This window comes from Euprymna scolopes, chromosome 38, assembly GCF_053919585.1.
Source record: "Euprymna scolopes isolate OS-2025 chromosome 38, ASM5391958v1, whole genome shotgun sequence".
Lineage (NCBI taxonomy): Eukaryota > Metazoa > Mollusca > Cephalopoda > Sepiida > Sepiolidae > Euprymna > Euprymna scolopes.
Genome location: NC_136519.1, coordinates 25,275,378 through 25,301,986, shown reverse-complemented (window position 1 = coordinate 25,301,986; position 26,609 = coordinate 25,275,378). Strand labels below are relative to the sequence as shown.

Here is a 26,609-nt window from a genome sequence, read left to right as displayed (position 1 = left end):
AGGGGTTCGAAAGATGTTTGAATTGTAACAAACACGGTCCGAGCGTAATGGCCATATTACAAAATTACTGCTTGTTATTTTTATTCAATCAATTTCTGACAAAAATGGTGTTGAAAATAAAACATTTAATGGATTCGCCTAAAATCTGAATAACAATCAGAGTGCAGTATCTGTTCTGATGCTACACTTTTTCTGTCCTCGGTCAGTGGATGAGAAATCATTCATGACTGAGGCAATTTTTATTTTTGTTCCTATCCAGAGTGCCCCATACTGGGGAGCTGGATTTTCCCCACACATTAAAAACCGACGTTGTTTCTAACTCTGCCCTCGTGGAGAGGCAAGTAAATAGGGATGATAAAAAAGTTGTTTTTTTTCTTTTTATCAATAAGTCCTATTTACTTATCTCTGCACAAGAGCAGTGTTTTTGTTTTTTGTTTTTTTGTTTTTTGTGGTGGTGGTGGTGCAGGGGGTTAATGCTTTCTATGACATTATCAATGGACACCCAAAAAACTTGGATTTACTGATGGATAAACGTTGGTTGAGCAGTCAATTACAAAGGACTAGGTTATCCAAACAAAGGGTTTCGATTTACAAACATCTCGATTAAATAGATAAGTTCTAATCATCCTACATAATCATTACGTTTTAATCAATAAACCCGATATTCAGTATTTCCATGGCAGGTGCTCGTCTGAACTCCAATCTCTGGTCCCCCCTCGCCAATCTTTCACGAAAAACATCAGTCTAGCTGAATCCACTGTGAAAAATTTCCCCCACTCTATATCTGTGCCTAAATCAAAACGTGGATTCCATGAACAAAGCTTCTTTCTTAGAACTGCACGCCTGTGGAACTCTGTTCCGTCTGCCTGCTTCCCACCGGACTACAACTTGGATGTCTTCAAGTCCAACATTAACAAATTCCTAATGAACCGCCCCCTTAAGTAAACAGTTCATCAAATCTCCACACTAACGTAATGTACTTGCAATAACTCTTATCCCTGAGTGGCTTCCGGGCCTTGATAAGTGGTGATCACTGTGTAAAAAAAAAAAAAAATAAAAATAATATAGGAAAAGGAAAAAAAATTCATCATAAATTTCAGTTGTCTATGTCCACATATACGGCGCAATCACTTTGACACACTAGTTCTTGCCAGATTATCAAAGTTAAGCAACGTTGAGCCTGGCCAGAACCAGATGGGTGACGATTTGGGAAGACGAGGTGCTGTATGTACTGCAAGGTAAAATACCAGGTTGAGAAACTGGCACTTCTCTCAAGGGTAAATGGGACTCTTAAGCCGTAATACGCACCCCATTTAGTGATGGCGTCATGATAAAAAATGCCCTTGATAGCCTTGGCGAAGCATCAAGTATTCAGTTACCAACAAAATTTGAATTATGTTGCAATATTTTGGACTTGTAATGGGGTAGATATTTATTTGCTGCCCACCTCAGCAAAATGTGGCACAAGGCCGGAAAGTGGGAACCCCGCAGGCTCCCCTAAAGAAGGGGCACTCCTGCAATTTTAAAAATTGCCTGAGTAACCCCGTCGGCATTCCCCGGTCGGGGCGCCTCAGGCAGCAAGCAATAAACTTACCCGACCGGAAAGCCTGGTGGCAAGGCCTGGGAGGGTAGACCTCCTAGGTATTACCCAGGCGGTGTACCTCAGTCCAACAAGTGCTGGGCCGGTTCCCGGCCCCTCACCTGTTGGGCTGAGTGTCAAGTGACGAATCCTTGACATGTACTACCCTGTCTCCCTGCAGCCGAAGCCCCTAGGAGACATCCCATCAAAATGGACTTTTAATGGGGTAAATATTTAAATACTGCCCACATCAGCATTATGTGGCACAAGGTCGAAAAGTGGGAACCCCGCAGGCTCCCCTAAAGGGGCACTCCTGCAATTTTAAAAATTGCCTGAGTAACCCCGTCGGCATTCCCCGGTCGGGGCGCCTCAGGCAGCAAGCAATAAACTTGCCCCACCGGAAAGCCCGGTGGCAAGGCCTGGGAGGGTGGACCTCCTAGGTATTACCCAGGCGGTGTACCTCAGTCCAACAGGTGCTGGGCCGGTTCCCGGCCCCTCACCTGTTGGGCTGAGTGTCAAGTGACAAATCCTTGACGTGTACTACCCTGTCTCCCTGCAGCCGAGGCCGCTAGGAGACATCTCATCACAACAGAGTGATAATGGGGTATGATCCCACACAGTTGGACGATTCTATTTATAAACGATGCTGCTAGGAACTGACGAATCGAATTAATTCACGTTCTGCTACCAACCAATCAGAAACCAGAATTGCTTCATAAATATTAAACCTTTTCTGGAGCAATTTCACATGTTTTTTTTTGTTTTTTTTTTTATTTCAGCAAAAGTATTAGTTACGCATTAGTAGGTTAAAGTGTTAATACAAATAAAATGGATACAGTTTAACGTCTTGTCCAGGACTATTTTTTTTTTTTTTTTTTGATATATAGAAATCTATAAATTACACTACAAACTCGCGTAATGAGTTCAATCTCGGCTACGGCTGCGATGGATGGATGTCCACAAGTTATACTTTAACAGGAACGTGAATGACCAACGGCAAAATAAGCTGAAATCCGGATAAATTTTCCAACCTTTTATTTAACATTAGTCACCTGGATGTTCCAAACATGGTTAGTCCCATGAGGTATTTATACACCCCAATACGAAAATATTTATAATGTTTTTATTTTGTCAAATATGCTGGTTCAGAATATATCTGCAGTCCTTGTTGAACAGTTTTAATCCCTTGTAACTTGTTGATATTAATATAAAATAAGACAATGAAATAAATTATAAAACTAAGGAAAAATTTTTAAATCTTAGATTTAGATCACATTTATTAAGAAATACAACAGTTTTGTGTTATTTTTCGACATCTATGATGAACACAAAATGTTTCCATAAATTGAAATTAAAGAAAAATGAATGCGTGCTCTCAAATGTAAACACAAAATGTTTCTATAAATTGAAATAGCAAGAAAAACGAATAGGAGTTCATTATATAAACATTAATTTTTAATCTGATTCACTTTCAAGGAAAACTGAGATATTACTGTGCCATAGCAGGTGTGCTATACGCTCCCTGAGTCAGGAAAGTACTGGGAGGGAGGAAAAAAAATAACTTGCTAACTTGGAATTATGAGCACTTAAGCAAAATTGGGATTGACAAAACACCCAATGGGACTAACGCAAGGTTAAAGAGTTAACAGTTGAATTGATGAATTTATTTCATGTTCAACATTTAACTTTTTATAATAAACAGTGAGCCCTCATCCCCCCTCCCAAGTTTTAGAAAATGATGAAAAAGTGGAAAAACTAAAATAGAAACAAGCCAAGCATGTGGGGTCCCCCTCCACAGGTGAATAATTTACTTTCACCATGACTAATGTTTGTGCAAATTCAAAAAAAAAAAAAAAAACAAGGAATGGTTATTGAAAAAAGAGCTAACAGATGAACGATTTGAGGGCAATTTTACCACTATAATGGCCTCTAGGAGTCAACCAGAGTTATCCTGGAAAATTCATTCTAGCAAAAACTTACTTTCACCATGTCTAATGTTTGTGCAAAATATTTTTTAAATCCAAAGCGTGCTTATTGAGAAAAGTGTGAATAAATGAACAAGCAAATGGGAGTGAATTACTAGGTCCAATTCCTTTGTCGGGGACCAAAAACGGCAACATGTGATTAATAGAACAAAAGTATAGGAAGTGAGGTTAATAGAAAGACAATGGGGGGGGGTTATAAAGACAAACAAAGGTCATCTAAAATAGGACGGTTAATCAAGGTGTGGCAATGATTGGGACCAGACATAGTGGTCAGTATATTAAGAGTTAATTTAGAAGTGTGAATAAATAGGTTTTACACGTTTATAATCTTGAGTTTGGGACACTTGACGGCAGGTTGTGACTTGGACCAGCTTGGAAGAGCTTTAGAAGGCCAGATGAGTGAATGTCAACTGACGACAAAGAGGCCTTGACAGATGTGGACATATTGCTGTGATGCTATTGATATTTCCTCCCTCAAAGTGTTAGGAAATGAAAACAAAAAAAGAAAATATATAACAAAAAGAGAAAATAGTTGATTAGCAGAACAAAAGTATTAAGTTAAAAGAAAGGGGGTCACTAAGGCACACAAAAGCAATCTGAAATAGGATTATTAATCAAGGTGTGCCGGTGACTAAGATGAAAGACCGGACATAGAGATCAATATAACTAGAATTAGTTTACGGACAGTTTTAGGAGAATGAGCTTTGCAGCAATTTAAGGACAGTCTCAAGCTTGTGACCATTGATGAGTCTTGAGTTTGAACCAGTGGCTAACAGTTGGCAGCTCAGAGTTCTCCCAAGAGAGATAGGAGTCAAAGTTGAATGAGAGTAGATTGGTTGAAAAAAAAAAAAAAAAAAAAAAAAAGAAATTGCTGGGGAATGACACAACCAGTCAATGATGTTTCTTTTTCTATGCTGTGACAGTACCACACACAGAGTTATATAAAGGTCTTGTGTTGTTTTATCATTGTAGAATCACGTAGGTGATCATCGGGAAATTTCAGGAAAGATTTCATGAAGAGTATAACTTTGAATCTTTGTTCTGTTCGAATTCTTTATTTTGGCATCCAATTTTTGTTAGAAGAGAATGATACCTAGACAGAAAATTAGGCAACCAATTCATGAGAAGCAGAAGTGTTTTTGTTGTTTGTTTGTTTGTTTTCTGTTTTTTTACAAAGAGTCACCACTAACCAAGACCCCGGAGGCCACTCGAAGATAAGGATTAATGAAGTGTACGGTAGGCATTGGAACAATAGCATAGTAATCGTTAGTAGTGGAAATTTGGCAAATTGGATTACTAAGCTGATGGTTCACCAAGAACTTGTTTACATTGGACTTGAAGACGACCATATTATAGTCAGCTGGAGTAAATAAACTATACATTAAATCTTAAAATTTTTTTAGATGAGAATTGGATTATTCCGACTACTGTTATTATCTTAAATGTTACTCTCACAACGGTTCGGCAAATGTAACCTCCAACCTTCTCCAGGTGTATCTTGGGAATCTGTGTGGATTTTCGAACAGAACCCTTTATTTAATCCATGAGTGTAGATTGTTTGTTTTTTGTTTTTTTGATTAGTCATGACTGGATAGAAGTGTTAAATACTTTTTTTATTTTATCCTTAGTATCGCCAGTCATGAGGAATGAACCATAAACCTCCAGAAGACTATCACAATTGATTATTACTTAGCACTTTATTCATTTCCACATTAACCAATAGCGCAATGAATAAAGTAACAATCAACTCTTAGTTTAAATTTTTTTAATTAATAAAAAGTAACGCACAAGATAAAGAGATGGAAAGAAAGAAAAAGCTATATATATGATGGAGTACTATTGCCACATCTGGCCAGGAGCTGCTAAAAGCAGCTTATCCTGCCTTGTCAGAGTTCAAAATAGACTTCGTAGCTTAGTGGGAGATGCCCTTTTCTCTTCCCTACAACCTCTTTCCCACAGAAGAGACATTGCGAGCCTATCCCTGCTTTATTGTTATTTTCATGGAAAGTGCTCATCTGAGCTCCAATCTATGGTCCTGCCTCGCCAAACTTTCACGAAAAACACTTTTCTAGTCAAAACCATTATCAATAATTTCCCAAACTCTTTATTTGTGCCTAAACCTAAACGTAGTTTCCATGAGCAAAGCTTCTTTCTTAGAACTGCACACCTGTGGAACTCTCTTCCGTTTGCCATTTGTCTTCAAGTCTAACGTAAACAAGTTCTTGATGGACTGTCCCTCTAAGTAATCCAATTTATAAAATTCCACTACTTATGATTACTACGCTATAATCCCATTGACTAATGCATACCCATTAACCTTTATCCTCGAGTGGCCTCCAGGCCTTGATAAGTGGTGACTCCTATGTAAAAAAACAAAAAACAAATTAGGTGAATATAAGCATCAACCTCTCTTAAATAGTTCATAAGAGACTCAAAAAAATCTCTTCATGTAACGTGACCATTACACTTTAACGATGTCATTACATTTCAACCAATCGGATCCACACATTGTCTGGAACCACCGCAGAAATAAACAAACAAAGGAAAGAAATAAAAACTCGATTTGGCATTTTTTTTTTTTTAAATGCAAATGAAAAGCATTTATTCATGGTTCCTTCAAAATAACGCATTTCATCAGTCCTTTCATCAAAAGTCCTTTTGCACACACGTGTTTTACAATACTGTTATATAGCATGGGCTTTTTAAAAGTCTCTCTCCCCCACCACCTCAGCCAGCACTTTCTCTCCTTCGTGTTTACACGTCCCCCCCCCCCGGCATGCAACTTGCTCCTCTTCTTCTCTCTTCTCTTGACCACATGCTGTCCTTTTTTATCACACAAGCTCACACACACTTGCTAAGATGTTGCTGCTAATATTTTCGCTAGTCAGCTATCCTGCGGCTGCTGCTGACTTTCACACACGCTATGTTACACTTATAAAATTGATGGTTTTTATCATCATTTTTTAATGCATCAAATTGATTCTTAAAATAATTTGCTTTATTTTTAACCAGATTTTAACTTTAATTTACATATTAGACTAGCCTGAGTGCCCGGGTGTTTGTAGGTGTGTGTTGAGAAAAAAAAAAAAAGAAAGTTGTAGTAGGCAAGCAGGCTCGAACCTGTGATGCAAAGATGGAAAAGAAAGTAAAGGTGTGTGTAAGGAGGTTAGTTGAGAAAAAAAAAAAAAAAAAAAAAAAAAAAAGGAAAATTGCGAGCGCAAAAAAGTGGTAGTAGGTAGGCAGGCTCAAACCCGTACCACGAAGGAGGAAAAGAAAGTGAAAAACAAAAACCTGACGCGTTAGCTGTTGCGCTCATCGCCAAACCAGAAGTGACGTATATTTAAATTAAGGCTAAAGAAATCGAAAAGAGGCGATGACTTTCGAAAATATTGACAAAAAAAAAACAACCCCTCCCTGTAGAAAAGTGCCCAGTTGAGGGTGAAGGAATTAATGTTTTTGGCGAATTTTTCGATATTTGTCGTCCGAAGGGTCCAGCTTCAAAATGATACCGATCTCGTGAAAATCCATCGCCTCTGTCAAAAGTTTTTGTGAGACATACAAACATATATACATACATTCATACATACATTTAAACAGACAGGTGAGATTTATATTACAGACTAGCGGGAGGGGGGGTACCTGGCATTGCCCAGGTGTTTGGAGATGTGTGTGTTAAAAAAAAAACACGTTGGCCAGGTGTTTGAAGGTATAAAAAAAAAAAAAAAAGTTTTGGTCGGAAGGTAGGATTGAGCCCCAAAGCCTTTACGCGAAAGTGGTAACGAAAGGGGAAAAAAATGCCTGACACCTAACCATCTCGGCCACGAAGGAGAGGAATTGATAAGGGTGTTCGGTTAAGGTTTATAAACTGAAATATACAGGTACGAGGAAGTGGCGTGATATCTGACTTAGTTTTGCACTGCAAGCCAGCAGCCCCATCATTCGCTTTTCGAAGACGCGGCGAGCCAGTAAAAGTCGGGCAAATTAAATACACACGTGACCCCCGTTGTTAAGTTGTAGATATTATCATTTAGACGTGATATAAAAAGTTTTAAGAAGGAGCGACCCCCCCCCCCGAGAAGGCTTCGGAAAAAGCCTTTTACAGACGTACACAAAAAGTGAACATACATACACACATTTTCGCTTTTATATATATATAGATGAATATAAAAATCACATTCTCTTAAATACTTTATAACAGACTCCAAAAAACCTCTTTATAAAATTGATGTTTTTATCATTATTTTTGAATGCGTCTAATTGATTCTTAAAATGATTTGCTTTTATTTTTAACCAAATTTTACCCCTCTCCCAAAGTATGTTACTCCATTAGAAAGAAAAATTATCCATTAAACAATTCATGAACGGTTGATATGGTTTATAGGCAGAATTAAATTGAAGCAGCTTCCAACTTGGAAATTTTGTTGTTACATGAGATGGAGATGGAAGCGGGGAAGGGGGGACAGTTTTGTTTATTATTGATTAAGCGACATATTTTTTTTAGATTATAAAAGAAAATTTGAAAGAGTTTTTTTTTTTTTTAGATTAACCTTCCTTAATTCAGAAGGTTATGTATCTGGCATGCACACATTTATTTGTCACCAGTGTGGAGATATATTCGTTTATAAGAAGTTTTTTTTTTAATGAAAAACTAACATCTATATTATATTTATTTTTGTCTGTCTGCTTCACTTTTCTCAAAATCAGCCACATGGGCTGATCTGACTAAAATTTTGCATGAACACCTGCTATGTTAAGGTGCAGCGGACTAAGTATTATGTTTGATTTTGATAGAGAATTAGGGATTAATCGCCATAATACCACCTTTACTCTAAAAGTTTGTAAAAAAACACTCATTCTAAGTCAATGGGATATAATTTTGCCAGTTTTTAATGGGTTAAAAAATCTAATTGACTTTTAATAATCAAGATTATGATAAATATTTTTAAATATCTATCCACATCAAACGTGTTTCATCCTTTTCTGGCAATCAGTGGGGGTGGCGGGGGATAATTGTTCTGTTGGTCACAAAAACTCAAAAATAAAGTCAACATTTTAACTTCTATCTGAACACCTTGAACCATGTGGCCAACATAATAACCACGGTGAAAGGAAAAGACTTATGCAAGAGGACATTTATAGAAGGCTGTTATAAACAGTGTTCAACAACCTATTAGAACAGAGCTTAACTAAATATATATATATATATATCAGTGGCTTGGTAAGTTTATAAGGGAGACAATCGAAGCAGCAAAACTAAAGCTGCCTGCTAGGACACTATATATACAAATGTAGGCAAATTTGGACATATTTTATTGGTTTGAAAATATAGGTTCTTTTTTACCAATCGTCATAAAATTTTAATCATCAGATAGTATTATAATCTTCAAAAAGCCTGCAAGTTTTCATGAAGTTTTGTCACATAAAACCAAAGATATGAGCATTTCAATATTCAATTTGGCTACAAGTATATATATATATATATATATATATATATATATATATATACCACCTTTTTTGGCAACTTTATAAGTTTGAAATCTCAGTAACTATTGATCAGAATTTAACAAATGAATGCTCATTGGAAAGCTAATAACCCAAATTATGTAGTGAACTATGTGACATTTGCTCTTAAAGTCGCACATTAAGGGGATCATCCATCATCTAGAGCCTATTTCTGGTACTTTTTTACAGCTATAAAATGTTTCAATCATAGTCATTTGTTTTCCAAGTTTTGCATATGAATTACAAAAGACCCGATATTTCTCCAAAACCTCTGGCCTTGATGGAAGGGAGACTAAAACTCCACTGACAGCCACAGTTGCCTGTGAGGTCAGGTTTTCTTCCATGTCTTTTTTTTTTTTTTTTTTTGTTACAAAGGAGTCACCACTTATCAAGACCATTCGAGGATAAGGGTTAATAAGTGTACAGTGGTCAATGGTACAATGACGTAGTAATTGTTAGTAGTGGAAATTTGGTAAATTGGATTACTTAAGGGGAACGCCTTATCAAGAACTTGTTTACATTGGACTTGCAGACGAACATATTATAGTCAGCCGGAAAGCAGGCAAATGGAAAAGAGTTCCACAGGCGTGCAGTTCTAAAAAAGATGCTTTGTTCATGGAATCTACGTTTAGGTTTAGGCACATCACAGAGATAAAGGGGCACATGTAGGAAGTACAAAAGTGAACAGAACTTCAGTCAGTTTGTTTTTGCAGTGGGATGTAGAGATAAAAGTAACTTTCATGAACATTAGATTTTGACCGTGTTGTCGGATGCATTCTGTATCCTTATTCCGCACTCCATGATATAAATAACTCGTTTTCCTTATATATGGCGCTTGTTACTGTATGATTCTGGGGATGTCATATATATACGAAAGTCGTCCCCCACCCCCCTAAAAAAAACAAAGCCTCCTATTTTTTTTTTTTTCTCAAAAAGTTGAAGAGCTTAGAAGACTGGAGTGTTATCATTAAAATGGACGACCATTTGTACTCCAGAATTTATTTTCCTACATATTTTCTATCGTCAATGCATTTTTGCTAGGAATTCAATGACACATTTCTGCTTCTGACACATGTACATGACAGGAGTTACTGTTTTAGAGTTTCACACTGTCAGTATCTGCAACAGAGAGATGAAACTTTCAGGTCATTAATACATATGTTCAATCATTACAAGCAATGAAATTTGCAATCCCTCTGATCCAATTCATTGGGAAAAAATAGGGGGCATTACTTTTGGAATGCTTCTCATATATATATATATATATATATATATATATATATATTCTCAGTGCCCTATTCTAATTTTTTTCGCTTGTTCCTTTTCACATTTTTTCGCACCATTTCTTTCACTGCTGCTGGCTTCTTGAAACAGGAAAACAGAAAAAAAAATGTCTAATGCATTTACAAATGTCTGTTCTAGCACCACTTAATTGAAACCACTATCAATAATTTCCCCCACTCTTTATCTGTGTCCAAACCTAAACATAGATTCCATGAACAAAGCTTCTTTCTTAGAACTGCACACCTGTGGAACTCTCTTCCGTTTCCCTGCTTTCCAGCTGACTCCAATATGGTCATCTTCAAGTCCAATGTAAACAAGTTCTTGATGAGCTGTCTCCTCAAGTAATCCAATTTACCAAAATTCCCACTACTAATGATTACTACGATATTGTCCCATTGACTACTGTACACTCATTAACCCTTATCCTCGAGTGGCCTCTAGGCCTTGATAAGTGGTGATTACTTTGTGTTAAAAAAAAAAAAATTTTTTTTTTAATATATTTTACACCTATAATCTCACTGTCACTGCCGATTTAGTGTTATTATACTTGAACTCATATTCATAAGAGATGGAATTACATTATAAGTTATTTGGACTATAAAAGCCCGATATTCACAAATAAATCTTCGTAGGGACATGCCCTGATAACACATGCAAATGTGGATGAGGGAGGGGGTGGGACTTTAAACGATGAACAAACTTACTTTTCTTTTAATGTGGTCAACCCATGGTCCAAAACTTCCTGGTAACTCTCAATGAATTCTTCATAAAGTCTTAAAGAACTTTGTTTTTCAGGCTGAAATCGAAAAGGAAATTATTTCATTTAAGAGCCATATGCATATATATATATATATATATATCTTTTTACAAATAAATATTTGTAAGGATATATATTTACAATATAATTAACATTAGCATTTGCATCTAATAAAACAAAGAAATAAATATTACAAACATCCATCTTCAATACATAACTATTAAGGATCGTCTTGGCTTGATACAGCTCTGTGTTCAATAAGATTTAAAAAAAAAAAAAAAAAAAAAAAACTCATAAGGTGCCGTAGTTCGGCAGTTGAACATGTGTGTTGTTTGAAATTGTTTGAGGTGCAGGTGGGAGGGGCAGTGGAGAATAGAATTGTCAGATCTCTTTTTGCTATATTTTAAATCAGCATGCAAGATAAACTTAGTACATTCTTGGATCAGAAAAAACATTATACATTTAATAAATTAGCATTAACATTTGCATCTAATGAAAAAAGAAAAATATCGCAAATTCACAACTTATCTGATATATACATATACAACTAGTGCCGGTACGAGCAAATTTGTGGAATTAATTTAAATTCAACTATCAACTAAACCTCCGAAGAAACAAAGAGAAAGGGAGGAGGGGTAAAACAACATGAAGTTTTGTATTTAAGGCAAATCACTTAATAAGAGCACTGGAAAATAAACTATAAGTATAATAATTCATCTCACTTCAGAATAGGACTCGAAAATGAGTAAAATAAAAAATAAAAACAAGCGAATAAAAAACTTTCATTATAATGAAAGTAAAAATCTAACAATAATAATACAAAAAAATACAGAAGTAATTAATATAAGTTAAAAATAAATTCAGTATGACCATAATCTTTGAGAATTCGAGAAGGAATGGCAGAGTATGTCAGTTGCATGAACCATTTAAGTTGTCAAAAATGTTTTTTTTTTGTAATTTTTTTCAAGGTAAACATCTGATGAGTATGTGACTAAATATGCAGCAATAACATAATTTTGAAGACTTGTTTGTCACAATACGAAACAATATTGTAATTAATATCTTTGAAAAAGTAATAAATGACCAACTGAGAAAACTTGATATTTGGATCTTGAGAAATATTACACACACACTATATACTAGCAGGCATCCCGGCATTGCCTGGTCGTAAAATGCATTTAAATATTATATTTTAATTCATGCAGATTTCATATTTAACATTACAGAGCCAATTCTCCATCAATTATTATATTGTACCTAATTATATTAGATACAATATAATAATAATGGAGAATTGTCTCTATAATATTAAATATGAAATCAGTATGAATTAAGTGTATTTTATGACCAAAAAATGCTGGGAAGCCTGCTAGTACATATATACATAGATAGTAGTGATTTCAAAAGTAAAAAAAAAAAAAATTATTTGTGTGCCATCAGTTAGAATTGAAACCAAAACAACTTCCTAGCCTTATTCGTTAGTATATATACATATACAAAACCTGCAAAAAATGTTGTTTAACTTATAACTTTTAATTAACGCAGAAAAAAGCATGTATAGTTGACTTACAACAGACTGATTTTTTTTTTTTTTTTAATTTTGACCTCTTAGCAACTATTTTACCATCTAAAAAGCAAATCGAAAGTGTGCTACAGGTCCAAATACCCTATATATCAAATTTCAACTCTGTAGACCACATATTCAGAGGAGTTCGATAGAAACTTTTTTGCATACACACCGACAAGATCACATTATATATATATATATATATATATATATATATATATAGAGAGAGAGAGAGAGAGAGGGGGAGAGAGAGAGTCATCCACATACAGTAATGTTTCGCTGTTTCACAGCTCATCAGTGCGGCTAGACAGGCAACTATATATATGTATATATATATATATATATATATTTCTTAATCCCTTATTTTTTTCTTCCTAATTATTTTCTTACTTATTCTTCTGGTCCTGTCGGGGGGGGGGGGGCATTAGAATATACCGACTGCCCCCCTGCAGAGGGTAAAAGTCCCTCAATGGGGGTCCTGGATATGACCTTAAACTATATCCAATGGTAAGGCCCCAGCTTGTGGGCTTTAGGGAGTGTGGAGCCACCCTTTAATTGCCATTGCTCCCAGGTCCACTCTGACCCAGAGTGGTAGTACCTGTTAGGGTTCCAACTATGGGTTAAATAGAAACCGACTTGAAAACAACAAATATATTCTATTAAACATTTTTTCTTCAAAATCTTTGGATTCAGCATTAAATAACCCGAAAAGGGTTGATATGCCGTAAAACAAAAACAACCAAGCAACTTATTCTTCTAATTTGTGAATTCTCGTCATACTTTTCTCCTTTATATCATCCCCCAACCAACTTCTTTTTATTTCTTATCTGAATGTCTGTCTGTGTTGTCTTTTTATTCTCACTTTTGCATAATGCTGGCTTTTTCTCCTCTTAGCTTCGAAATGCCATGGCCTAAAAAGGTTTCTTTCCTATTTCCTTTTTTCTATAATCCTTATTGACCTGATAATGTAATAAAGTTCCTTTGTAACTTTACTCCTTATCTTTTTTTTGATTTTATTCTATAAGTTGCTCCTCTTAATTGGGTAGAGCTTTTTATATCTTGATAGGTTTGTCTTATTGAAAATTTATTTTTTTCAGAGAACAAATCTCTTTATGCCATAGCATTTTGAAGCTAAATGCTTCTCATCAGAAGAGGAGAAAAGGCCAGCATTTCCATTTATTTTTTGCCCTTTCTTATATATTTTTTAATTTTATTTTTCTTTCATTCATTCTTTATTTAATTGCTTCCTCACATATATGTTTATCTTCTATTTATATATATATATATTATATATATATATATATAGTCTAGCTATACTGATGAGGCGTAAACTCCAAAACATGCATGTATATATGTTTTATTTTCTTATTACCGTATCTTTCTGTTAAGTTACATTATTGTTTCAGCTAACCGGCCGTTTTTTTTTACAGAAAAGTCTGAGGAAGCTACAAACGGCCAAAAAAACGGCCGAGTAGCTGAAACAATAATGTAACTTAACAGAAAGATACGGTAATAAAAAAATAAAAAATACAAAAATAAATAAAACGCATATTTGCTCTACAACAGTATTGAGCAATTTCTTAATTACCATTTATACTATATATATATATATATATATATATATATATATATATATACACATACATGTTTTGGAGTTTACTCCTTATCAGTATAGGTAGACTTTATTGACAAGGATCGAACCTACAACGGCTCGATAAGTAGTCTAGTGTTTTACTACTTATCGAGCCGTTATAAGTTCGATCCTTGCCAATAAAGTCTAGCTATACTGATGAAGAGTAAACTCTGAAACATGCATGTATATAGATGACTTTTATGCACGTAGTAATTATTAATTAATATATACATAAATATATACACACACATTCCTTATGTTTTTGTTTCTGATTATTTTCTTACTGATGCTTCTATTTTCTTTTGTTTTTATCCTGATAGACTTGTTTTGTTATGAAATTTGTTTTCAGGTTAATTACAATATATATGTATATATATAAGGCAAAATGTGTGTGTGTTTTTGTCTGTCTGCCAAAAACATTTGACACACGAACACTGACAAAATCGGTATCGTTTGAAGGTCGGAGATTACATCAACCGAAATGTTGCGCAAATAAAACTTAAGATGCGAACAGTAGTCCAAACAATCCAAATAATACAATAATGAAATTCAATAAAAAAAAAATAAAATAAATTATAAAAAAAATAAAAATAACTTAAACTAACATTGCTCACTACAAAGAAAGATACTGATGAGATCTAAGTGAGAAAGTAAAAGAGGGGGAGGGGTGACTGGCTGGTTAGCTCTCTTTCCAACAAACTTCCCATTAGTGATGCCAAATTTTATTCTTTACGGTTTTGTTATTTTTGATCCACTGACAAAATGTTTCGCATTTGTGCTTAAATATTCTTCCCCGCCCACCCCCGCCGTTAGGGGAACTGACTTGATTTTCAACAAATTGCTATCTGTTTCTAAATTATAAATGAAGACCCCCTCCCATACACACACACACCATTGCTCAGGTAAATTGATTTTTTTACAGCCTTATTTAATATGAGGATCCTTCCAAAAGTAAAGCCTTCTATCTTTTTTAACTGAAAAAAGTTTAAAACCTACAAAGATTGGAGTGGTACCATTAAAACGAGCGACCTTTTGTGCTCCAGAATTTATTTTTTCTACATAGTCACTACCATTCTCAATGCATTTTTACCAGGAACTCACATTTCCGAATCTAAGCTTGTTCATGACAGGGGTTGCTTTTTAAGCAATGCAATCCCCTCTGATCCATAGAGGCGGAATAAAAAATAGGAGACATTACTTTTGGAACACCCTCTCATAGATAAATAAATTTCTATAAAAATTACAAAATGTCAATCTTTATATGAATGAATGCAAAAATTAGTTTTGTGTTATAGCCGTACTATGTAGTTATAGAAAAAAACAGGACCTGTCTCATGCAGAATTAGGGATCAACGGGTTCTGTGACAAAGGCGCATGCTGAACCTCTCCGGGCAGCGTCTACTGAGGAATGGGACATTCCCAGCAGAGAGAGACTATTTAAAAAAACTGTATTGGCTGCTCCAAGAGAATCTAGAGATTCAAAAATAGCAAATCAGTCGAAGAACAGGCTAGTTTTCCAATTCAGAAGTGTCAACATATATACGGGAAAGGTCAGATGAGGAAGAGGACATACCATTGATGAAGAGAAAAGTAAGGACGCGTAGCATGACAGCGCAACAAGCTATTGACTTAAAGGCATGTCATCCCCCGTTTGCGTCATTTGCGGATCCAGTAGAAAGGAGAAGAGTCCAGGGGGAAATAAATAGGATTAGCTTGGAGATGGGGGGGGGGAGTGAAAAAGAATCAGGAAAGCGGTAGTTGTTTAGGATGGGTATGGACTATTTCTATTTTTAGTCAAGCTATGAAGCTCCGTTCTAAAATAATAAAAAAAATTTTTTTAAATTAATGATAATTTTGTGGTTCATTTGATTGTGATTATTTTTTTTTTTTTTACCTTGTTGATTTCTTTTGTCTATTTGCATACTGTTGAAAATATGGTGATTAAAAATAAACAATAAAATGGCGCAACAATTCTTTTCAAATTCCATTCAGGGGTTGACTGCGGAATTAAGAAATGCAGTACAAGGAGTTTCGAAGGTTCTACGAGGCAAATCCCTTTTAAAGAATATAAGACCTTTAGAACATAGCAGGGATGGGGGATATAAAGTATAAGATATAGAAAGGTACTTTAGAATAGTCGGGAGTGCTGGATGAAAAAAAATGTGTCGCTTATCCTCCCCGTCGTTGCCACTCTCTCCCTTTTCTCATTGTCTGCCCCTGTTTTATTGGTACAGGTGACGTCAAAACATTCCACCATACATTGTCTTGAAATATCTGTCAGTCTCACTGACCTAATCCCCGAGGATTCTACATCCCCCATTTTTAGTTTTTTGACGTCATTCCCAGATCTGATAGACTTTCCTTTAATGTCATTCTCGGGGCACCTACCAAATATCCAACAGTATTTGGTTTGATTGTTTTGTAGAGGGAAATTGTTATCTTTTGTTTTTGCCTTTGCAGAACACGATTGAGTTTTGTAAAAGGAAAGGAAAAAGAAACAATATCAATGTTTGATGCATTTTAAGTCAGGAAGTCAGTATCTTCAGACAGCCTGATTTGGTAGCAACAAGCAAGAAACTTATGAATGTTTATTATTTGAAATTTTTATTTTAAGTGTTTAAAGTAGACAACTTTGAGATAATGAGCTTACAAAGTCATTTAATGTATGTATGTGTGTGTACATTTTTAAAGATTTAAATTATTTTTAAATTACAAGGTGCCTTCAATAAGTTTCTAGACTTCTTTTGTACAGACGTTTAAAATTGTGATAGACTCTTGAAAATTTAGTATGTTATTGTTATACATCTTATGAGATGACTGATTAAGTTTTATGATTTCAGGTTCAAATGAACAGTTACAGCAAGAATTGGAATACACCCTACTAAAGCCTGATTGTCACAGCTGGTAAATTTCAAAAATGCAATATGGACATGAGGGCGGATTAAAAAAAAATGATATGCAATGATATTCTGTTTTAAACTTGGAAAAAATGACACAGAAACGTATGGAATGCTTCACACTGCTTTTGGACCATCTTGAGCATCAGTTTTTGAGTGACATAAAAGATTCAAGAAAGGCAAATACACAAAGTTTGCCCCAAGGGTGCTCCATCCTTGTCACATACTAATTGACCAAGATGGGCATCAAGACAGTTCTTCACCCTCCCTATAGTCCCGACCTTGCTTCCTGTGACTTTTGATTATTCCCTAAGCTCAAGGAAAACCTTACAGGCTGTCATTATGAGACAATTGAGGAGATGAAAGAGGCTGTGGCAAGGGTCATTGACACACCCATACAAGAGGACCTCTATGTGGTCTTCCAGAAGTTGTTGGGACAGTACAAGTGCATTGCAGCCAGAGGAGATTACTTTAAAGGGGGCTAGAGTTTCATGTGTATACTTTCAATAAAAGTGTCCATATGAAACGAGTCTGGGAACTTATACCTCGTATATTACAAATAAGGAATATACACAATGATATTGAAATTGTTTACAGCTTTTTTTTTTTCAGATAATGTTTATTTTCGATTATATAATTTGTATTAGGAACGTCTTTCTTCAAAACAGGATTTCTTGAGCATCCTTCATTTGCAAAAACAATAACAATGTCCATTGAAAAGTTAATCGACTAAAACTGAACAATATACGTCTTGTTGTTGTTGGCAGGAGGGGGATGAATGATCTGTAAAAATTCCCTTTACTGTCATTTGTCCATTGTATGGTTCAGCTACCACTACTGAGCAGCCTTTTATGTTCTGCTGATTACAGTCATTCTCATCAATCTGGTTATTCATCTCCACTTCCTCGTCGTGCTACGAACATGATCAAATCTGCGCGATACCCAGTTTTGAACTATTTTTTTGTTGGATGCAGGTATTCTGGATGATGCTCCCAAAGAATATGCCTCCATTTTTGTTGCTAATCGCATCACAGAAAAAACTATCCAGACTTTGACAGCTGATCACTTGAGTTCATTGAATATTGAAATACTGGGTGATAAACTTGCAATTCTGGCTCAAATAAAGGTGTTTTCTCAGTCAGTAGCACCCGACAGTTCATTGGCATCTGTTCAAATTACCACATTCAAACCTCCTCCGGCATCTGTTTCAAAAAAATCAGAATATGAATTTATCAAACTGCTCTCTCACAGGCACTATATAAGTGATTGGCAAACTCCCATGTGTTAGTGCAAGTATGACGCACCCACAGTTTCATAAATTAGACTGGAATGTGTTCAAGAACATTGCTGGTATTCCGGTGTCCCAATTTGCCAATCACTTATATAGTGCCTGTGAGAGAGCAGTTTGATAAATTCATATTCTGATTTTTTTGAAACGGATTAGCCTTCCATGCTACAATGTGTTGAGACCATTGTTGCCGACAAGATCAATCCTGAAGTGCACCGAATGAGTTTCGGTAACCTTACTCAGCATACAGGGGAAAGTATTAAAGAGTACGTAGTTCACCTCAGATCCCTTACTACTGATTGTGAGTTTGCTTGTCTATCCTGCCAGTATGACCTATCTGACATGAATCTGAAAGACCAGTTTATTCGAGGACTTATAAATAAATTGTTGCAAACAGACATATTGGCAAAGGCTGCTCAGCTCAAGACCCTGCAGGACGTTATTCAGCATGCAGAAGCCTTTGAAAGCACACTCCATGACCAATCACAGCTACAAGCATCTTCCACAATTCAATCTATTCGATAAGCACCAGAGAAGCACAATACTCATCAACGACAGTGCCACAATCAGAGCCAATCTTGGAATTCTACTCAACCACTTTCACAGCAGCATCCTAATCAAAACCATCCTCAGAATCCTCAGCACTCTTCACAGTGGCCAAAGTCATGTCGAGGTTGTGGTAGTAATTAACACGGTATTTTTGGCAAGTCAGGCTAATATTCTCATTGTCCTGCTTAGCGGCAAACTTGCTTAAACTGCAACCTGTTAAATCAATATTCATCCATCTGCAAGAAGCCAAGTCATTCAGCTGGTCGTGCCCACAATGTAATTGACAATTCAGTATCGGAGGGCAATGCACTTATTGCTCATGTGCATTACAACATCGAATTGGGCGTTTTTTTCTGCTTGTGATGTTATCAAAGAAATTGAGGCAGAAGTGCACCCTTCTATTGCGACCTATAAACCAGTGGCGTTGAGTATTTTCCCTGATCGTGAAGCAAACATTTGTTTGGGTCGTACTCAACATCTTTGCTTTATGCGTATTGCTGACTATCAATTGAATCCGTGCTAGAAGTGAGTCAAAGCGGTTGGAGGTACAATTCTTGTTTGTAAGGGTTGGATTGCAGTGACGTTTGTTGTTGAGGGCCTATCAACCAAGCAAGACCTGTATATCTGTGATAAAGTGAACATAATATACTTTAGTAAACAGGATTGTGATTTTTCCAAGTGGCGACTAGAAATGATAAAATGCTTATCTTTTGGTGATTTTTTTTTTTTTTTTGCCGATAATCTTTCGAAGCTCATTACTAAGTGAAAAATGTCTTTTCAACCTTTTTTTTTTTTTTTAATAAAACGAGCAAAGTCAAATTATTTAAACAATAAAAGGTTTAATAGAACAACATACACTTTTTTCCAATGAAGGCTGTTTAAAAAAACCATCTGAAGAAATTCGAAAGTTTATACCTTCAAATCTTAACATAAAATTCCATGCATGTTTAGAATTAGACTTTTTTTTAAAAGAATACAAAAAAAAAAAAACATATTTATTATGTATGTATTCATCACGGAACAAAGATGTTATATTCCAAAAATCACGTAGGTTTGGCTAGTAATGTTTCTATTTAGCTAGTAAACGAAAATATTTAGTTGTCAAAGGTTAACTAAAGATAAATTTGTTCGTAGAGTCCTGCCTAACCAGCAGATAGCCTACCCTCACTTTTTTGTTGTTGTTGTTGCGATATCAGATACATATGTAATGAAACTGGTTTCCTTTTTCCTAAAAAAATAGTTTGCAACCAACTTCTCCATAGAAAGACCAAACTAAAATTCTTTCGTCTTCAGCATTCCTATCGCCATATCCATTTTTTCTATGCACACCTTCAAAATCACTAGGGAACTTTCCATCACAACAACTTCCTTTTTGCCAACCTTACTTGTTACTGCAATAAGTCCATCTCTACTTATATATAGAAGGCACTTTATGTGTGTGTGCATGAGCAAGTTAATTCCCTGTACAATGCGGTGGGTCCCTGACTAGAGCAGACAATCAATCTATTTGATTGAAAAATGGGCGATTTCCCTGATTTTGATGACAAGAGAAGTATTGGAATTGTGAAGCATTCGTTGATCCTCATCCATTCCCAGGCAATGTCGGATCACCCTGCTAGTCTTCAATAAAATCATAATGTGGAACATAAACAGATATAGCTGTACAGATTCTTTCAGCCACCATCAACTTTAACAAAATCATTTGCTTACTCACACGTTTAACTTCAATTACTTTATCGACTCTAAAAATGCACTAAAAATACCAGCACCTCCTGTTCTTTATTTCCAATCCAATGTTTGCTGCATGGTTTAAAGTCTTCCGCTTCCAGCTGCTGGGGTTGGATGCTTTTTTGTCGCGCTATTATTAGTATTGATAGCTGCTCTCCAGGCATTATAATCAGTTACCAAATGCTCTGTGATGTTTAGAGTGTGAAGGCCAGCTTTAATGTTATCCGGCCATTGCTTCTTCAGCCAGTCACAGTATAGCTTAGAAGGAGTGCTTTATGCCAACTTGATGGTTGAATATTTTTTAATTTGTGCTCATTTTTTGCATTATGCACTGATCCCTAGTGATCTCTAATTGTGCATCAAATAGATACCATATTTAGTTTGATGCACCTAATCATAAAGGTCCATGCAAAATTTTGACCAGATCAGCCCAGTAATTTCCAGAAAAAGTGGAATGGACGGACAGACAAAGAGAAATATAGAAGAAAAGGATTTTAGGTCAGCATTGGACATTTAAGAAATCAGAATCAGAGTCAAAATTATGGTTCGTAGATGTTTTTAGATTTGCTTTTCTAAAAGAGATTAAAAGAGCATTTAATATCAGGAGCCTTTACTGGAATCGGTTGTTTGAGCTACTGACATAGCAATCTCGACAAGAACACAATTGTTCTTGCAACAACATCATCCTAGTCAAGTTCAGCTGGCTTCTCTCCTTGCCTACACTATATCCCAATGCCTTCGTAAGTCTTTGGGCCAAGATCAAAATGTAGTATCTGTTCTGATGCTGCACTTAAATTTTTTTGTTCTCGGTTAATGGAGGAGAAATCTTTCATTACTAAGGCAATTTTTATTTTTGTTCCTTTCTCCACATTAAAAAACGACCCTGGTGTCTAACTTTGCCCTAGTGGGGAGGCAAAGTAAATAGATACACTATATCCCATGTCATGGTGGCCAATGTATGGCAGTTCTGAGTCGCACAAGATGGCTAAATAAGTGCAACTGAAGCGATAAAAGCCACCAACTCGTAGATCTAAGACCTCAGCAATCCTCCTTGATGGTTAATCCCTTATGCCATCCATGCACTCTCCACTCAAAAACAAACACCGACCCCAACACTATTTTCATGGTTTTCATCTCTTTCATCTTCTATTCTGGCCGCGTTATCATAGTCTCTCACACTGACAATTGCCAAGGGGTGCACAGTGACTCACAAGTAAAAAATAAAACAATCCAAAATGTAAACTTAAGAGAAACAAAATTTCCAACACATTCTGTGTGTGTGTGTGTGTGTGTGAAACCGTTATTGTGGAAAATAACACTAAGTCCTAAGGTCCACATCTACATCTTCTATAAAGGCTGTGTTTGTCAGCTGATGTCAGCTCATCTCCATCTGCTCAGAGCCACAATCTACCTTTTATTGTTCCAAACTGTCCTCAACTGTTTCAAACTAAAGACTGTCAGTAAACTGTTCCTAAATGTCATTAACGACAGCCAAACTCATTACCATTCCTAAAACTGTCTGTAATTTTAAATATATCTATTGTCTTGTCCTAATTACTACCACACCTTGATTAACAATCCTATTTCAGCTTTCTTTTGTGTGCCTTGGTGAACAACTTCCTCTTCAGTGTTTTTCTACTCATTCTATATAACATTTGTTTTTTCTACCGCTTGAAGAAGAAACAGCAATAGTATGACAGTCTAGGTTCTCAGCTATCCACAGCGATGCTTGTTCCAATACATGGACAGAAGTAAGGAATATTACATCGCAAGTAAATTCTACCTCTAAACGATGAGCTGCATGTCCAAACCATCAAAGATGTTGCTGCAACAAAACAGATGACAGAGTTGGAACATTGTCAGCTAGCCAATGCAACAAGGCGGTCATTCTCAAAGATTTGCAGATTGACCACCCTCATTGTCTTGTCTTGCAGTCATAGAGGAGGATTAACTAGTTGACAGATTGATGGACATGCCATTATATATTTATATTATATTTCTTTCTTTGTTCCACTTTTGCTCAGAAACTACTGAGCCAATTTGGCTGAAATTTTGTATGGACCTTTGTTATGATAAGGTGAAGCAAACTAAATATGGTATCCGTTCAATACACAGTTAGAGATTTATAGCAATTAATATTTAATGCAAAAATGAGCACAAATATAACCATATTCAATCAGCAATTTGGCATAAAGCACTCATTCTAAATTAACAGGCTATAACTTTTGCCCATGTTTAATGAGTAGTGCAAGGACAACAGCATATTCTTTTCATTGTTTTGATTCTCAAGTGTGTATACATTGATATCATATGCTTTTATATAGAGTGATGTGGTTCTCAGTTGATAAACTGTGTCTAACTGTGTCGGATATATACTCAAGAGTCAAAACAATGAAAAGAATATGCTGTTGTCATAGCCGTATTAATAAGCTAAAAAGTCTCATATATATATATATATATATATATATATTAATGAAAACAATTTTCATTATTTCAGTTGTTTTGAAAACTTTCCAATCGGATTATATGCATCATTACGCTGGACTTATTTTGGAATACATTCTTTCTAAAATACTATTTTGCATCAACTCGAGAGGAGTTTCATTCAAGCTGAAGTATTATATGCGGTTTGTTTTTATATCAGTTTTTTACATATCCAATATTTTTTTCATTTTTTTATTTGCCAATTTATAGCCACAATAAATTGCGGTTTCACTTAATGCCTTAACTAGCAAATTCTAGCATTGCTACAAATATAATTTGCTGATTTCTTTATGTCCTCTGATGAGAAGAATAATAAGAATAACATTCTTTGAAACTCAGCGAAATAAGGACTTTGTAAATTGTCTTTTTGAGTATTCAGTCGAACAATAAATTTTGATTGTAAAGTTCAACTTACAGATTTAATTTTCTCTCTCATATATATATATATATATATATATATATAAAAGTCCTGTTACAAAATTTCAGGAGTATGGAAGCCGGGCGATAGACAGAGCCTATCTACTCCTTAAGCAATTTAGGTTTGCAAACCGGTGAATTTGTTTGAGTCACCAGCTCTAGGAAGGTTGTCATCCAAGACTGAAGAGGCCTCTCTCCCCTTTGGTTTAGTTTCAGGGATATAAGTCCTGTTACAAAATTTCAGAACTATTTTTTATGATAATACTAAAATAAATTTACTATTTTATTGTCAGTATATTATAATGTTATATATGATTTGTTTTTCAGAAACAAAAAAATACTAATTTTTAACAATGTCTGCTTAATTGAAAAGAAGATTTATAGATCAGCAAGAGAAGAGCCTGCGTCTACCAGAAATATTCAAGTTACTGAAAAACTTCAAAATCCAAAGAATGTTCATAAAAAGAATGATTGATCGTTACTTGGAAACTTAGTCAATCAAAGAAAACGATCGTGCCGTCTCCATACATCTAGAACTCCTCATAAAAAATGTTAGAAAAAAAAATCAGGCGAAATCCAAGAAGATCCACGAAACAAATGGCAAAGGAAACACAAACATCACCAAGCACTATGCGAAAACTATGTTGAAGTGACCTACAGATGTCACACTATAAGCTCCAAAAGCGACAGCTTCTCTCTGCACCCACAATTGCAAAGAGACTCATCAGAAGTCAGTTCTTGCTAAACCGTATCAGGGAGGGCACGCTCAATAAGATTATCTTCATGGATGTAAAGTTATTCTCGCTTCAACAGTTCCAGAATCACCAAAATGATAGACTCCTTGCGAGAAATTGTGTGGCAATACCTGGTAATACAGGAAAGATGTTGAGGACGCAAAAACCAGCATCAATGATGATCTGAGCGGTCATTTCTGAGATAGGGAAATCTCCACTTGTTTTTCCCTCTTAAGGGATAAAAATTAACAAAGAACGTTAGATTGAGGACAATGTTAAAGGTGCACTGACTCCGTAGTGTAATTCTGTTGGTGATGAAGTTTGGACTCTCCAACAAAATTGTGCGACAAGCCACACTGCTCCTGTAACAGAACAGTGGTGTTGAGAGAATTGTTAGTCCTGGATCAGCAAAGAAGAATGGCCTCCCTCATCACCTGATCTTAACGCTCCTGATTATTCTTTGTGGTCAATCCTGGAAAGTGGAGCCTGCTCTACTCTATATCAAAATATTGAAGTCCTAAAGACAAAACTGAACAAATGCTGAGAGAGAATACTATTAGATGCTGTGCGCGCTGTTATAGATGATTTCCACATAAAACTTTGTAGTGTTGTTAAGGCTTAAAGCATTTTGAATAATACTCATGCCACGTTGTTCCTTCAGTATGTGGTAATCATTTTTCGTAATTACGTTTTATAATAAATTATTTTATTAATTTATTTATTGCGGATTATTATCTTCATCTTTCTTAGTTGTTGTTTCATAATGTTTCGGCCAACTATTCCTCTGGCCTTCATCAGGTGGTAACCATGACGGGATAGGAACTCTGAAGCTCCTAACTACATCCTTAGCAATTACTGTCATCCATAGTTGTTGGCGTCTCACCACATTTTGGCCAAGTAAGCCTCTGGCCAGCTTTGGGTAGGATTGAAACTGCTATCTTCAGACAATTCTCACCTGGAACTGTAGAGATTCAACGTCTCTATCCACTGCGCCACGAGCATCAAGGTTGGATTTTTTTTTTTTAATACTTAATAATACTCATCTCAATAATGAATTCCAATTAAAATAATATCTATACCATTCGGTACAGGCCCGACTATAGAAGATCAGATAATGAATAAACGGGGATTTATAAGACCAAAAAATCTTAATAAATTTGCAAATCAATTTATGAAATTTGTTTAATTGAGCACTTATTCTTTTACAAGAACCCTGTTCCAGACCTTATAAGAACCCGTCCAAGAGTTTTGGAATAACAGTGAAGGTAGGCAGACATGCAACTACTCATAATAGACCTTTCCTCTTTATCAGATAAAAATGGTGGATTAGATTTAAGATGGTGAAGAGAATTGGGTCACTATTCTGTCCCACGTGGCTAATCTAAACAACATATTTATTTTATTGACAATCGACGCAGTCTTTGAATGAACACAAAAAATTGCCATGCTGAGAACGAAATGTCAAATGCTGTAGTTTATTTTCAGTTATTTTCTGAGTGAATGTAGTAAGTTTAGGCCATTTCTGTCATTATTAACCAGCAGAGCATTACCAGTATTTATCAAAAGAAAAGTCTATCAGGCACATGTTGTACACAGTGTGATGATGTATGGAAGTGAAATCTGGTCAGTGAGAGTTGAGGACATGCATTGCATGGATAGAAATGATGCAATGGATATGTAATGTATTTTAAAGGCAGGGTTAAATCTGATGACCTCAAAAGAAAGATTAAATCTGGATATTACAAAACATTCCCGAGTTCGACAAGATACACCTGAAGAAGGTCGGAAGTTAGATCAACCAAAACGTTGTAAAAATGACAGTTAAGTTGAGAACAGTAGTTCGATGAATCCAAATAATACGAATGTTTCACACTCCCATATTTTTATTGTCATCGAAATCAGTAAAATCACCCATTTTTCAATCAAATCAATTGATTGCCTGCTCTAATTGCCAAGTACCGAGAAGAAGCTTCACATGTCATTCTGGCAATTACTTAGCCCACACTATATTGTAGTCTACATTGCACTGTAGAGAACCTACTATTGATTTTATAAAATTAGTTTTAAATATAACAGCTTCAAGTAAAGTTTAAAATGCAAAAGTCAAGTATCATGGTTCAGTTGTGCTCTAAACAGAAACATTCATTTTCAACACGCCCCTGTCATATCAAAGAACCTACTGTTGATTTTATATGCTGGGCCTTT

At 35.5% G+C, this 26,609-nt stretch overlaps 1 protein-coding gene across 1 annotated transcript in view; it reads right to left on the bottom strand.

Moving 5' to 3' along the window:
* Window positions 1-26,609, bottom strand: part of LOC145263098 (neurobeachin-like protein 1) — a 319,648-nt gene that overhangs the window by 264,954 nt on the left and 28,085 nt on the right. The window contains exon 2 of the mRNA XM_080120024.1: window positions 11,055-11,146. Coding sequence (XP_079976150.1) covers window positions 11,055-11,146 — 92 coding nt within the window. The remainder of the gene's footprint in view (window positions 1-11,054; window positions 11,147-26,609) is intronic.